A 14985-nucleotide genomic window follows, 5' to 3' on the forward strand; every position below is an offset into this window, starting at 1 on the left:
CCCTCCGGTGTGGGCGCTTGAGTCGGGTCTCGCGCGATCCCGTGAGTCCCTCCCGCTTCTCGCGAGAGTTGCCCTGGAGGCCGCCATGCCCAGGCCGCCTATTCTCCGCCGCTTCCCCCCGGCCCGCCGGGCGCAGCCTCCGCGGAAGCGCCTGGCCCGCGGCCGCCGGCAGGGAGGCCCCGGCTCGGGCGCTGCGGCCCGGAAGTGGCGGGAGCGGCCCGGCCGGGACGCGTGGCGGGAATACGCCGCCTCCTTCGTGCGCTCGGGGCTGCTGCAGGCGCCGGGCCCGGGGGGCGGCGGGGAGGCGGCCCCGGCAGCGCGCACCCTCGCCGCGGTGGAGGCCACGGAGGGCGCCGTGGTGTTGGTCTTGCCGCACGACCAGGTTTGGCGGGGGGCGCCCGGGGACGCGGCCGGTGGGGGGCGGGGCAGGCGGGGACGTGGGGTGGCTGGTGGGGGAGGGGGCAGGCGGGGACGCGGGTGGGGGCATGGCCGGTGGGGGGCGGGGCAGGCGGGGACGCGGGTGGGGGGATGGCTGGGGGGGGCAGGCGGGGACGCGGGGCGGCTGGTGCGGGGGGGGGGCAGGCGGGGATGCGGGAGGGGGCGGCTGGTGGTGGGGGCGGTGAAGATCCGCGGTGGCTTTGGGCCTTAGGCAAGTGCGGGAGCAGGGATGGGGGCGGGGGCTGGGTGGCACCTGGGAGGGAGAACCCAGCATCTCCCGTGTGTGATCTGCCATGGCAGCGGCTGTCTCTCCCTTGCCTGTCTAGCACCGCCCTGGTGTTCAACCGTGGTCAGTATCTCATCTCCTGTTTCCCCACCACAGAAGCTGACCTTCACTGGGAAATGTCGCCTGACCTGCCTCTATGGTGCAGTCCAAGTGTTTGGATTTACCATCACTCAGGATCAGCCTTCCTACGACCTCTTCTCCCCTCAGACCCACTGTGCCCTGACCATCGAAGCAGTGTCCTACGAGACGCTGGAGCAATCCAAGAAGGAGATGAGGATATCAGCCAGGGCGATGCTCAGAGCCCATCATGTGCCACGTGGTGAGCATGGGCTGACCAGTGTGCTTGGGTGGGGAGTCTGCTATTTGGGGGTGTAAAGAGCCATTAGGGCTGGTTGCATGTAGGGCTGCCCTTAACCAATTGCTTTGGGGCAGACTGAAGAATTCCAGAGACCTTGTAGTGAGATAAGTCTTTTATCTTTGTGTCACCATTCTGAATGCAGACTAGAGTTGTGATCAAAAGTCATCTTCACCTGACATGATTCAGTGGCCTCTGTGAAATGACGTAGGGTGGTCCCAGTCTAGCTACATGTCCTCATCACCACTATTGCTGCTGATGCGTTTTCTGACTGTTTCTCTAGAGGCAAAGCAGAATAACTTCCCATTAGAATCAAATTTTTAATAGTGAGGGTAGTTAACCATTGGTACAGATTACCAAATGCTGTAGTAAATTTTCTATTGCTGGCAGTTCTTAAATCAAGACTGGATGATTTTCTAAAAGATGTGCTTTATTCAATCACAAGTTGTTGAGCTGGAAGCAGGAATCACTGGTTGAAGTTCTAGGGCCTCTTTTATATAAGAGGTCAGACTAGGTGATCCTAAAAGGTCACCTGGACTAAGGGGAGAGGTGTGTTTCATGCTGTGTCTGTCCAGTGGGTACTACAATCTTTACGGCCATCCAGCCATCATCTTTCCCACACTACATTCACACACACAAATATTTGGTCTATAGTTGTAAACGTAGTCACTGGCAAACTCTCAAGATTGCCTTTATAACTTTTGCATGGCAATGAAAATGACTGAGTGTTGTTTATTGCCTTGCTTTAGAGTACTAATATACTTCCTCATTTTCCATGGAGCTCTGTAGTTTTATTTCTTCAAGTACAGGACTGGAAAATAGGAACTCATGAATTCTAATTCTGCACATCACTGACTTCTTGGCAAATCACATAAGAGGTTTGCTTCTCTTTCCACATTTGTCAAATGGAGGTGATACCTACCTCACAGGTATTAAGAAGGTCAGATAATGTAAAAAGTATTTGTTCATTGTATCAGTTTTGGACTTGAATTCTACTTTGTGTGAAATATAGTGTTTTAAGACTAACTGTTGTCATCTTGCAGATGCTAGAATAAAACTGATGAAAAATTTTGCCCCTTTATGTTCTGTGGTGCTGTTGGATGGTCTGGATACTTCGGTTACAAGATTCATTCTTAATCACCCAGAGTTCTCCCATATCTTCAGAGTAAAGGTGAAATGCATCTTCCATTTCGTTACTTAATGGAAATCTTGCATTTGTTCAATCTTACCCTATGGGAATTGTTTTATGAGGAAGAAAAATTTGCTTGGCTTCAGGAGAAGATAAATTGTGTATGGAGCAATAAAAATGTGGGTCAGAAAAACAGCATGCGTCATGTGTATAAAATTCAGACTAATTTCCAGGAATTGTGAAGTAAGGGGGTACAGTTCCATAGAGGTATTCTAGTTATTTACCATAAGACCAAAGCTTGAATCATGTATGTAGTCATTAAAAGTCAACATTTATTGATATTTCATTAGCCTATTACTGAATCAGTGATGGAATTATAACAATGTAAATTAGTTGTAATTCATTCTTTTATATATATATGATGCATGGATCTATCCTTTGCCAGAACTTCACTCCCTCTTATCCTTCTTAGTCCTTTGTTGCAGTCACTTTCTTGCTAGTGTCTTCCCATACGTTTCTCCCCACACTCCCCAGCCCTCTGGTGTTTCCTGTTCTGTCTGCAGTTGGTGGCAGCTCCACTTGACTGGCCCAGCCCCATTATTGTTTCCAGAGCACCTTGTTTCATGTTCCAATCATGTCCTTTTCCTATGTCTGTCATGTGACTTTCGGGTGTGCTGCCAGGCCTTTGAATTATAAGGCTGGTTTCCCATGGATTACAATGGTCTGCATGCTGTAGACCTGTATATAATAATACCTAGCTCTTATAGAGTTTTTCGTCAGTAGATCTTCAAGTGCTTTATAAAGGAGGTATCATTCTCCCCATTTTAGACATATCTGTCTGTGGTATTTATAAGGTGCCATTTGCTGTAATAAGTAGGGGTTAGAACGTCAGTGAAGATGAGACCTTGTTCCTAGCACTTCCTTCCTATCACCTGGACTTAAGACTTCTGTAGAACTAGAACAGAGAAGACAATTAATGTGACTAAATCATTCTGTGCTGGTACCACTGTCCAGTCAAATAAGACAATAGGAGTTATTCTGGAGTTATTTTGTATTTGGTGTGTTATGAATTTGCTAAAACCTTTCTCTGTTATATGCTTGCTGATCTGTAGAGACAAAGTGGTTCTTGCTTCACACCAGAAGATGCAGCTCTAGCTTCTACTGGTATTGGGAAACGTGATCCTGAAAGTGGCCTGCTTTTGTCAGAGAGTTCAGTTTCAGCAATTGAAGAGTTAATACAAGCGTGTTGTGGTGAGTATCTTAAATTGATGGAACTGAATATGTTACATTTTGCAATGATCTAAAGGGAGCAAAAGCTTCTTTCTCAGAGTTTGTTTCTTAAGTTCATCCTTGTGAAACCATGCCCTGACAATAGTGAAAAGGTTGGGTCAAATTTCAAGCCTTTTTAGAGTTTCTGAACCAAACGGAGTGTGAGTTACCTTATTTTGAGGTACTTAGAGGGGGAGGAGGGAGTGTTTATATGACCCATAAGGCTTTTTGCTGCCGTGCTGATCTGCCACCAAAACTAATGTGCCTTTATGATGATTTGGTAGGGGAGAAATCAGTTTTTGTCCATCCACGCCCCAAAATAATTTCCCGTAGGCAAGTAGAATTTTGCAAGGCTGGTTTTGTGCCCAGGTGTTGAAGTCTACCCTCTTAGAAGGCTTTTTAGTTTGTGCTTATAAATGTAAATACCCTCCTCACCTTTAAACAAAACTATCTAGTTCTGGTTCCAAAGTGCAAATATAAGCCCATGTTATGTAAACTGATCTTTCAATGAAAATGCTCAGCTCTTGAGATTAAATTTTTGTCAACTTTTGTGGAGTAGGATGCATGAGATTAATTTATAGTAATGGTCCATTTCAGGGTATGTTTGTTTTTCCAGAGGAAGATGATGGTTGTCCTGTCATTCTGGTGTGTGGCCCAAAAAGTATTGGGAAATCAACTTTTAACAGATATCTCATTAACCTGTTGCTGAATCAGTGAGTTTTTTTAATCCTATAAGACTCAAATTTTCAAATCTTCTATGATCTGGGCAAGAAAAATTGATAGGATTATTTATAAATAATGACTGGGGATTTGGATATTTTTGAAAATTAACATGAAGTAAAAATGGTTTATTGGCAGTCCCCATCTGTGTGTACCACTTGTGCAATTTGGCATTGATTGGCAGTCTCTCTGCTCAAGACTGGAATGGTATTGGGCTGTCGTTGGTCCAGACCACGCATTTTGCCTAGTGTTGTAGTTGGTTATAGTTAAAACTACAAAGATAGTTTTAGTAAAAGTCATGGACAGGTCACAGGCAATCAACAAATATTCACAGCCTGTGACCTGTCCATGACTTATACCTGTGACTAAAACTGCGGGGGCGGCTGTTCAGGGGGAAGGAGGGGAAACATCTAGGGGTGCCTGGGGCCAGTGGACTGCGGCTGCTGCCAGGGGCTGCCCGAGCAGTGGCTGGTGTGGCTGTCCCCAGGACCACCCAGCACACGCCGAATGCTGCAGAAGTCACGGAGGTTGCAGAAAGTAATGGAATCTGTGACTTCCATGACCTCCGTGACACACACGGAGCCCTAGTTACAGTTTGTCATTGCCTGACCATTACAGTCTGTCAAATAGAGAGAGGAGGCAGAAAGCTAGTGATCTTATTCAGTGTCTGAGATTCTCATTGTGTTTAAGGCTATCAGAATTGGATTCTTTTCCAGATATATTCTAAGTGAAATGTTGTTCTGTTTTATTTACACATGCTAATATGCAGTGCATCTTAAAATATCTTTATTCTTTTATTGTAGCCTTCCTTGTGTTGAATATTTGGAATGTGATCTGGGACAGATGGAGTTTACACCACCTGGATGTGTCTCCTTAATTAATGTGTCAGAGCCATGTCTTGGTATGTATTTTGCTATATTCTCATCACCAGAAATATATAAATATATTTATTCTCTAAAGGTACTGTGCAGGATTCTCACTCCTGTGTCTTAACAGAACCATATTAACTCTACTCACAGTTCAAAAAACATTGTAAGTGAAGGAGGCCTGCCAATCTTGTGGTAAGGAGCTAAGACCCGGGAGTGAAATCCTCCAAGGTGCTATCTCTAGGAAATCAGAACTACCAGGCAAGTTATTCTCCCTTCTTGGTTTTTACATATTTTATGGGAGTGGGTGGCGAGGGTGATCTTTTCTATATGCTGTTGGCCTGGGATATAGCAGACCTGAGTTAGTTTTCACTCTCTGCCACAGACTTCACATGACACCTTGGGCAAATCATTTAATCTCTCTGCTTCAGTTCTCCATCTGTGAAAGTGGGAATAATACTTGCATACCTCACTGAAACTTTAGGATAAGTTTATTAATGTTTTTGAGATATGCAGATAGAGATGTGGGTCAAAGAAGTATGCATTTTTAAAGGTAAAAGGCCCTAGAACTTACTGGGGCTTGTGTTTGAAACTTTTTTTTTTTAACTTCTCACCCTGGTTTTAAATTGTAAATTTGTTAAGCTTGGGGTGGGGAAAAAAGGGAAGAATATTGTAAGTTTTGAAAAATCATAAGTAGAAAACCTGTTAGTAGTTATGGCCTTGGGTGTTTCCAAAGAGGTTCCCAGCCACCAAATGGTGTGGTCTAGTTTTTGGATCAGCTGTTTGCCTTGGGCTGCTCTGTCATCATGGAGGGAAAAAACTAATGTATTTACACTACTAAATTGTAATGCACACAGTCCTTTTGTTGTTCCAATTTAGTGTTCCTTTTTTACTTCCTGACCAAAAACTGCTACCCTGCTCAAATTGTCTTCTAGAATAGTAGTTAATCTAAATAAATTGATAAACTCATACGTTTAAGAATTGTATAGTTCCATACCACATTAGTGGATTTATCAGGTTTCTGACACTCAGACATTGAGACTGATTGGCTTTGACTGTATACTCAGAATTGAAAGGAAATGATCTGCAGGGCAGAGGAAGGGTTCATTGGAGCAAGTGGAGAAAATCTTAAAGTACAAGCCTTTCCAAAAAAGGTGAAACAACTGGATACAAATTGAGGAGGAAGAACTTCCATCAGTACAGAAAGGGATTGAGCATGTGTGCTTCAGGAGTTTTGGGGGTTTTGCTAACTCTTTATGGCCGCTTTCTTTGAATTACTGAAACTCCCAAGTATTTACTGTTAATCTTCAGTGTGCCTTTTTTCAGGTCCACCATTCACTCATCAGCGAATGCCACGTAAAATGGTGTACTATGGAGAAACTAGTTGTGATCAGGATACAGAAAGATATATCGACACAGTGAAGTATGTGTTTAACTCCTACAAGAAAGAACTGCCTTTGGTCATCAATACAATGGGATGGGTGAAAGGTAAACCAGCATACATCTAATCTTTGGAGATGCATTAGAAGATTAATGCTATATCTTAACAGTATACATGCCATGATACACATTTTGTAACTATTCTGAGACTGTGAAATATGACTCTAATTCTGTGTGAGTTTATTGTACGTCTCTAACAACCATTGAGAGACACTCCTGAGTCTCTAATAACCAAGGTTCAGATCTGCAAGATGCTTACCTGGTGTGACTGCACTACCTTCTGCAAACTGTGTGTTCTCTCTCCCTCCCCCCATTCCCAAAGGTGTTGGATTGCTGCTTCTGATAGATATCATTCGACTGCTGGCACCCAGTCACATTGTTCAGATCAGCGTGGAAGACTTTAAGGATATGCCTCGCTTTACCCCAGAATATATTAATCTTGCTGCTGGCCTACATACAAAAGGCAAACTACAGGGCAAGTGTAAGAGCATGGATGTGAGTGGAATGGAGGATTGGAAGCAGTATGAAGGAGAAAGCGACTTTCAAACATCGACTACAGGACATAAATTGCTGTGCGTACAACCAAAATTCCCTGGAGCAGGGAATGCTGGTGAAGCGTAAGTACAAAAGCCGCTGCTTGTGCCATGGAGTAGTGTGTTTCCAGCAGTTTGTTTGCATTTCAGCGTGTCATTCACAGTTACTAAATTTTGAAAGTAAATGCACAATGCAGAGCTCTCTATCTGATGTTACCTTCACAGAGCCGTACTTGTATCTGTTCCGGTACTTGTATGACACGCTCATCGTAGTGTTGAAGCATCAAAAGTAGCTACATGGAGAAGAGATTTGATAGTAGATGACTCTTTAATCTGGTGGAAAAAGGCATAACAAAACCCAGTGGTTGGAAATGGGCACTAGACAAATTCAGACAAGATACCACATTTTTAACAGTGAGGATAATTAACAATGCTAACAACTTACCTAGGGATGTGATGGATTTGTCATCACTTGACATCTTTAAATCAAGACTAGAATCTCTCTAGCTATCCATAGCTTAAACAGAAGTTGTGGCTGTCATGCAGAATTAATTGGCATGGTTCTGTGGCATGTTTTATGCAGATCAGATTAGATTATCATAATGGTCTCTTTTGGTTTTAAAATCCATTAAGTGGGCACACTTTTTGTGTACTTTCTAATATTTTTTTCAAAAATGTTATTTAAAACCTTGGAATAACTACTAATAATTTTGATAGTTTGATTTTGAAAAATATCAAACTAAATTGTTTTCATGAAAAACGAAAACATTGACAGTATTGCCAATTTTTTTTTTGGTGCAAAAAGTCCATTTCAAAAGCCATTTTTGGATGAAAAACTTGTTTTGAAATATTTGATCCTGTTCTGCTTATCAGTGCATGAGAGAAGTGCAAGGCTGAATGGCAGCCTTGTGTATCTGGAACAAGGCAATCACCCCTTCGCTAGTGATTTAACAGAGGACTGCAGTTATGGCAAAGTAAAGCCTTTTGCTTTGCTGAAACTATTTAATAGCCATGCGGTACTAAGTTCCCTGTAAGCTGCGCAGCTGCATAGCAGCCTATTAAGTGCCACACAGGCGCTCCGGGAACCCCCCTGGCCAGGATCTGCCGTGGAAGGGCATCCCAACCCAGCCCTGGACCTGCTGCAGCCAGGGGAGAGGTGCCTATCTCGCGACCCCAGCACCGGAGCTGCCGCAACAGGGAGGGGCGCCTTTCCCCCCCAGCCCAGGTGCTGCTATGGGGAGAGAGCTGGGGGAGTCCTCTCTCCTTGCTGTAGCCCCGGGGCAGCCTGCACCCCAAACCCCCCAGAGCTTGCACCCCAACCCTCTCCCTCAGCCCTGAGCCCCTCCATCCCTGGTCCCTCCAAAGAGCCTGTACCCTCAGCTGGAGCCCTCACACCCCTGCACCCCACCCCTCTGCCCCAGCCCTGAGCCCCCTCTAGGGTGACCAGACGTCCCGATTTTATCGGGACTGTCCCGATATTTGCTTGTTTGTCCCGCGTCCCGACTGATGTTCGGTCGGGACACTGGACAAACAAGCAATTTTGCCCTCCGCGCCGACGCACAGGCGGAGCCCGGAGGGGCTCTTGCGCCCCCGCCCCGACTCCGCCCTCTTCCTCCCCCTATTAGATCCCTCCCCAAATCCCCACCCCCGCCCCACCCCCTCACTGCCCCGTTGGATCCTAAGCCGGGCCTGGGGAGGAGACGCCCCTGTGCAACAGCCTGGGCACATGGCCCATGGCCGGCCAGGGCCGGGAGACCTGCACCCCTCAGAAGCAGTGCAAAGGCTCGGGGGAGTCAGGGGTAACAGAGGAGCTGAGGGAGAGGGAAGTAAATTGCTGGGAAGGAGCCTGGGTGTTGGGTATGGGTGGGAAAAGTATGGAACAGGTTTTTGGCAAGGCGGGGAGAGATTGTTAGGAAGCTTCCCCCATGCAGACCCTGGCTGACCCCTAGCTTCACCCATTCAGTCAGATACATTGCCCTTGTCCCCATGTGTCCTTGCACCCCCATGTGTCCTTGCACTCCCTGTCCACATGTGTTCCTCCACCCCCATTCAGACACCCACTGCCCCAATCCCCGTGTGGCCCTGCACCCCCTTCCCATGGCTCTCTGTGTCTCTGTACCCCCTCCCCTATCCCAGTGTATTTCTGTATCCCCCACTCAGCTGCCTTCTGTCCCTATGTAGCTCTGCACTCCTTCCCCCATCACCATATGGCCCTGCACCTCCGTCCTCCCCTGTGGCCCTGTGCCTCCACTTCCCATTCAGTCCCTGCCCCAGTCTGTCCTCCCTCACTAGCCCTTGTGAGCCCCTGTCTGACCCTGGCCTGACAGGTGCTGTGACGAAGGGAGCTCTTTTTCTTCCCTAGCTGGCTAGGAGCTGCTGCTGTGTTCTATCGTCACAGTGGCCTCTGGTGGGCAAAAGGCAGAACTGCACAAGTTATTTTCTGCTGGGAGCTGCTGCTGTTCTTGTGCTGCAGCACCTTCGGGTGGGCAAAAGGCAGAACTGCAGCAACATTTTGGCAGAAGCTTTTTTCTGCATAAAAATATGTACAGCTCATTAATTATGCACACACGCAGTAGCCCATAATTCCCTCAGGAGTATTTAAAGCTGTGGACAGGAAGAAGCCCTGAAGCCTCTCAATATGCCTTTTAGCTACCATGGTTTAAGGGCAAACTTGAATAGCCGATATTTATCTAAAGATTGCGTCAGGAACTGCCTCTCCTTGGCTCTCATCCTATCACATGCTTCCCATTTCTCTGATATTGGGGATGTGCATAGGGTGACCAGATGTCTCGATTTTATAGGGACAGTCTCGATTTTTTTTAGTCTTTTTCTTATATAGGCTCCTATTACCCCCTCCCACCCCATCCCAATTTTTCACATTTGCTGTCTGGTCACCCTAGATGTGCATGGGTGTTTGACTTGGCTCCACAGAAACCTTCATTAAAGAACTGTTTGATAAAGCGTGACTCTCTTCTCCCAATTGGCTAATGGAAAAGTCTCCTGGCTATCAGGACTGGAGAAGAGAGCCAGAATCTAAAAAGTGACTGCTGCCTAAAGTAAGCAGCCTTACAACATCATCCTGCAACTGAACCGTGGAATCTCAGAACCACCAGGTTAATAAAACATAGCTCTAAATAGGTCTGAACAACAGAAATTTAAAAATAAACCTTCTAAAATATTGAATATAACAAGTATCACACTGCAAATTCTGAAATGTCTGAGTAAGTGTTTATGTTCGAACTGGAGCGTGACAGTTTTTCATCTCTGCATCATTTGTTTGCTTATTTTTCCAGACGGGTCCATAGCAGTATCCTCCGGGATATGGCAATGTTAGGTTACCTTGGCCAGCTTCAGCCTCTGGAAACAAGATCAGTACGTCCTTTACACAGTCTGGTTCCCTATCAGGTAACTTAAGCTTTTTGAAAGAATTGAAGATGCTGTTTTGATGACTGGATTCAGAAGGTTGATTGTTAGTAATCTAGATTACTACACTTCTACCCCGATATAATGCAACCCGATATAACATGAATTCGGATATAACGCGGTAAAGCAGTGCTCCAGGGGGGCGGGGCTGCACACTCCGGCAGATCAAAGCAAGTTCGATATAATGCGGTTTCACCTATAACGTGGTAAGATTTTTTGGCTCCCGAGGACAGCGTTATATCGGGGTAGAGATGTATATTCTAAATGTTTTACGGAACTGTCAACAAAAAGATCCTGTCTGAATGTTAGGAACAGTAATAACCTACTTGTAAAACATATCTCTCAGGCTAACATTTATGCCAGCACTCCCTGAAATGTATATAGCAAGTATTTTGCGTGTCTCTTGGTCAGCCATTTGTGATTATAGTATTGTGTTGTCAGTAATGTAGGTAGGTACACAGCGCACAGCAGATTTCAGTTTGTGTACAGTTATGGCTACAACAACACTGCATATAGTAATGATGACAGAAATAACTACAATTATGTGTCTATTGCAATTCAGAACTAAATTCAAGTTGAACTAATGATCCGGGCTTATTTTCTAGGTACCTTTCAATGCGGTTGCGCTCAGGGTTATTCACACTGATGTTGCTCCTACACACATCCTGTATTCAGTAAATGCCAGCTGGGTCGGTCTCTGCAGGATATTGGATGAGGTCAGATGTCCGACTGATGGGCCAGTCTTGCTTACACAGACACCAGTCTGTGATTGCTTGGGCTTCGGTGAGTGAATCCCGGGCAGACTTTAGCATTGCTTAAACTAAATTGCCCCTTCTGATCATATGTTGAGTCTGCAGCATAAAGGAGTCATCTGTTTTAATGTTTTAATCACTCTTTCAAAGGTAACTTGAAAAATAGCAGTAGAGTAAAAGAATAAACATCTGCTTCTTCTCTACGGGTTTTGTTTTCCATTATAATCTTTGTTTGTGAGCCCTCTGTCTTAGTGACTAGTGGCAATAGCTACAGTTAAGGTTGCAAAACAGTTTCCATTGTAGTCTCTTCTTTGCATTTATTCATAAGTTGATGCATTATTTTCCTTCGGGTTCAGATATTTAAGATCAACTTCAGGAAGTTGTGCTCAAATCCATTCAGCTGTCTCAACCGGTGTGGATTGGGGTAAAATGTTCTTATTGTAGGGGGGGAAAATAAGCACGCTTCTCTGAACAGGGCTACAGCAAAAGTCGCCTGAAGTCTGAATTTTACCATGGGCCTAATCCTCACTGAGCACTCATCTCTGCTTAATTTGAAAAAAGTCTGGTTTTGATGCAACAATTCTCAGTTGCTTTCTATATCACGAGCATTCAGGGTTCCCTGGAGCTCTGCAGCATAGCCACAAACAAGGAGTGTGTGTGTGTGTGTGTACTGTGGGGGGGGGTTTCCGAACAGTTGAAGCAATGTTAAAGTCACACAGGGAAAATCAGTCCAGAAGTGCAAAGTAGAGTTCCTCTGCAACTTTAACTTGACTGCTTTGTGCACATATTTTTCTCTTTACAAAAGTTTTATTTTAATATACATTTAATGACAAATACCATTTTATCACAAACCATAGCAGGATGTGTTGCTGTTGGAATCTAAATATTTGCATTGCCTCTAATGACTTTTAGCTATACAACTTCAGCATTGCATCAATGTGTGTTTGCACATCTGTTTTCAAAACACACAGCAATTTTACTTGCAAATCTGAAGATTCTGTTGCTGCTCCTGGAAAGAACTAGCCTGGAGTTGACATCTGGGGTATTGGGGTTTTTCATGACCAAAAGGGGATGGAGGGTAGGAGAGACAAATCACAAGAGTAGCAAGAGAATTGTATTTCAGCCTCTGTCTAGAGCATGATTCCTGCTTAAACAAACATTACTTTAAGAAATTACCAGCCCGTGCAAAGAATTTCAACTGTGCAGTGATTGTGCACCCTGCAGTAGTTCAGAGGATTTAAGACTGAACTGTAAATATATTTTAAAGGAATTATCCGAGGGGTTGACATGGAGAGGAAGCTTTACCATATTCTGACTCCAGTACCTCCAGAAAACTTAAGACTTGTAAACAGTCTGCTGCTGGGAACTATCACCATTCCAGATTGTGTCTTTACAAACCAGGTAAGGGTGACTTATGAAGATCTTCAAACAGCTTCTACCTGTACAGCAGGGTGACATGTATTTTAATTAGAAGATATAAAATCTATTTCTTGTATTAAATCAGCTATATTATAAGGCATGTGTGAGCTGGGAGGCTTATGGGTATTAGCTGCTGGTTAGGGCTCCAAGATGGGTACGTTCTGTATTAAGTATATGAGCTTGTTAAATGCACGCTTGCTCTCTCTCACGCTCTCTCTCTCAAAAACTAATTAAGTGGCGATGTCTATTTTCAATATTAAACTTACTTTTTAAAATCTTGTGTGTTGTAGTACATGATTCTTAGAGCTGCCCAGTGGTAAACTGCTAAATTCTGTCAGTCTGCAGAAATGAAATGGAACAAAGTAGTGTTCAGACTGGCAGTGTCTTTCAGTTTGTCTTTGTGTTTCAGCAGGGAACTGAAGGGGAGATCCCCTATGTGACATCTGAATACAATTATGACATTTCGGGAGCTGGGAAGTTGAAAATGAAGAAGCACCTCAAGAGAAGAGAACACAGTAGATCATAAGCTCCGTTTAAAGCCTTGTGAGAGAATGAATCACAGGGTTTGTTTCATAATAAGGGGCCAGGGAGCTTCCCAGAGAACTTGGCACATTCTTGGAACCAACAAAGGCCCCACAGAACTGTGAGGAAGAGCATTTATCATCCAGTGCAAACTGTGTAGTGCTTACCTGCTAACTGCTGACTTTTTATACTTCCATTATGTACCTTTGTGTTTTATAGTAAACATCTATTAAAAACTTCAGTTTCAGTTTCTCTTTCAAATCCCACACTGACCCAGGTATAGCTGGGGTCACTCTGTTCCAGTTATCCTGAAGGTGATGTACTTTGAGCAAGTGTCTCCATTGTACTGGGAGCCATAGGAAGGGGATACTTTTTAAGATCTCTGGTTAATTCCAGTGTCCTGATAATCTCTACCTAATTGCTTATTTATAAATTAGTGGCATCCCAACTTTCTGAGCTCTAGTCATGGAGTCTGCAGTGACTTAACTATCCCTCTGTGGATACTAATTTTATGTCTTTTATTAAATTGGATCATTTATAATATATGGAAATATACCTATCTCCTAGAACTGGAAGGGACCCTGAAAGGTCATCGAGTCCAGCCTCCTCTAGCAGGACCAAGTACTGATTTTGCCCCAGATCCCTAAGTGGCCCCCCCCTCAAGGATTAAACTCACAACCCTGAGTTTAGCAGGCCAATGCTCAAACCACTGAGCTATCCCTCAGTTTTCTATATGAAAAACAGTAACATCTTGTAAACACTTCTGTAGATTTTCAAGGTACAGTAACTTCTCACTTAAAGTCGTCCCGGTTAATGTTTTTTTTGTTTCGTTGCTGATCAATTAGGAAACATGCTTGTTTAAAGTTGTGCAATGCTCCCTTCTAACGTCTCGCCTGCTTTGTCCACTGCTTGCAGGAAGAGCAGCCCGTTGCAGCTAGCTGGTGGGGGCTTGGAACCAGGGTGGACCGGCAGCCCCCCTATCAGCTCCCTTAAGTTTCCTGTGCTACAGCCTCCCAGCATGCTAGCAGCTGTCCCTCCCCCACTGCCATGCGCTGCTCCTGCCCTCTGCCTTGGAGCTACTCCCTGAGCCTCCTGCTTGCTGTGCGGAGGGGGAAGGGGGGGGCTAATGTCAGGGTGTCCCCCTCCCCCCTGCTCCTACACCCTGCTTACCCCTTCTTCTCCATAGAGAGACCGAGAGCGCCTGGGGGAGCAGCTGCTGTCTCAACTTCCTGATCCACTTAAAAAGACAATGCATTTAAGAGTGGGTCATCTTACTTAAAGGGGCAGTGTGCATTTCTCTCTCTCTCCCACATACAAGGTGTGTCTCTGTCTGCTGTGCTTTCTCCCCTCCCCTCCATTCCTGCTGTCTTGTAGAGTGAGAAGCTACATTAACAACGTGTTAACCCTTGAGGGCTCGGCCGAGTGCTAGTTCATCATTTAGCACGGGGTTCTCAAACTGGGGGTCGGGACCCCTCAGGGGTGACGAGGTCATTACATGGGGGGTCGTGAGCTGTCAGCCTCCACCCCAAACCTTGCTTTGCCTCCAGCATTTATAATGGTGTTAAATATATAAACAAGTATTTTTAATTTATGGAGGGGGAGGTCGCACTCAGAGGCTTGCTAGGTGAAAGGGGTCACCAGGACAAAAGTTTGAGACTCACTGATTTAGCAGCAAGGCATTCCCTGGGAAATATCCCACCCTCTTCCACCCTCTAACTTCACCACCTCAACCAAGCTGCACAATCATCATAGCTGTGAACAGTATTAAATTGTTTGTTTAAAACATATACTGTGTGTGTGTGTGTGTGTGTGTATGTATATAACTTTTTGTCT

General features: G+C 45.1%; 1 protein-coding gene across 4 annotated transcripts in view; it reads left to right on the top strand.

Moving 5' to 3' along the window:
- Window positions 1-85: 85 nt before the first annotated feature.
- The window catches only part of PLEKHG5 (pleckstrin homology and RhoGEF domain containing G5), a 134673-nt gene continuing 119773 nt past the window's right edge, over window positions 86-14985 (top strand). Inside the window, exons 1-10 of one of the 4 annotated variants that reach the window (XM_065575368.1) lie at window positions 86-382; window positions 821-1043; window positions 2123-2250; window positions 3321-3459; window positions 4094-4190; window positions 5001-5098; window positions 6390-6551; window positions 6826-7120; window positions 10330-10441; window positions 11065-11242. In XM_065575368.1, coding sequence (XP_065431440.1) covers window positions 86-382; window positions 821-1043; window positions 2123-2250; window positions 3321-3459; window positions 4094-4190; window positions 5001-5098; window positions 6390-6551; window positions 6826-7120; window positions 10330-10441; window positions 11065-11242 — 1729 coding nt within the window. Of the gene's footprint in view, window positions 383-820; window positions 1044-2122; window positions 2251-3320; window positions 3460-4074; window positions 4191-5000; window positions 5099-6389; window positions 6552-6825; window positions 7121-10329; window positions 10442-11064; window positions 11243-14985 lie in introns of those variants that run through there. The other 3 variants (XM_065575369.1, XM_065575370.1, XM_008173703.4) reach the window with 3 other exon arrangements.

Source organism: Chrysemys picta, chromosome 21 (genome assembly GCF_011386835.1).
Source record: "Chrysemys picta bellii isolate R12L10 chromosome 21, ASM1138683v2, whole genome shotgun sequence".
In the NCBI taxonomy this organism is placed as follows: Eukaryota; Metazoa; Chordata; order Testudines; family Emydidae; genus Chrysemys; species Chrysemys picta.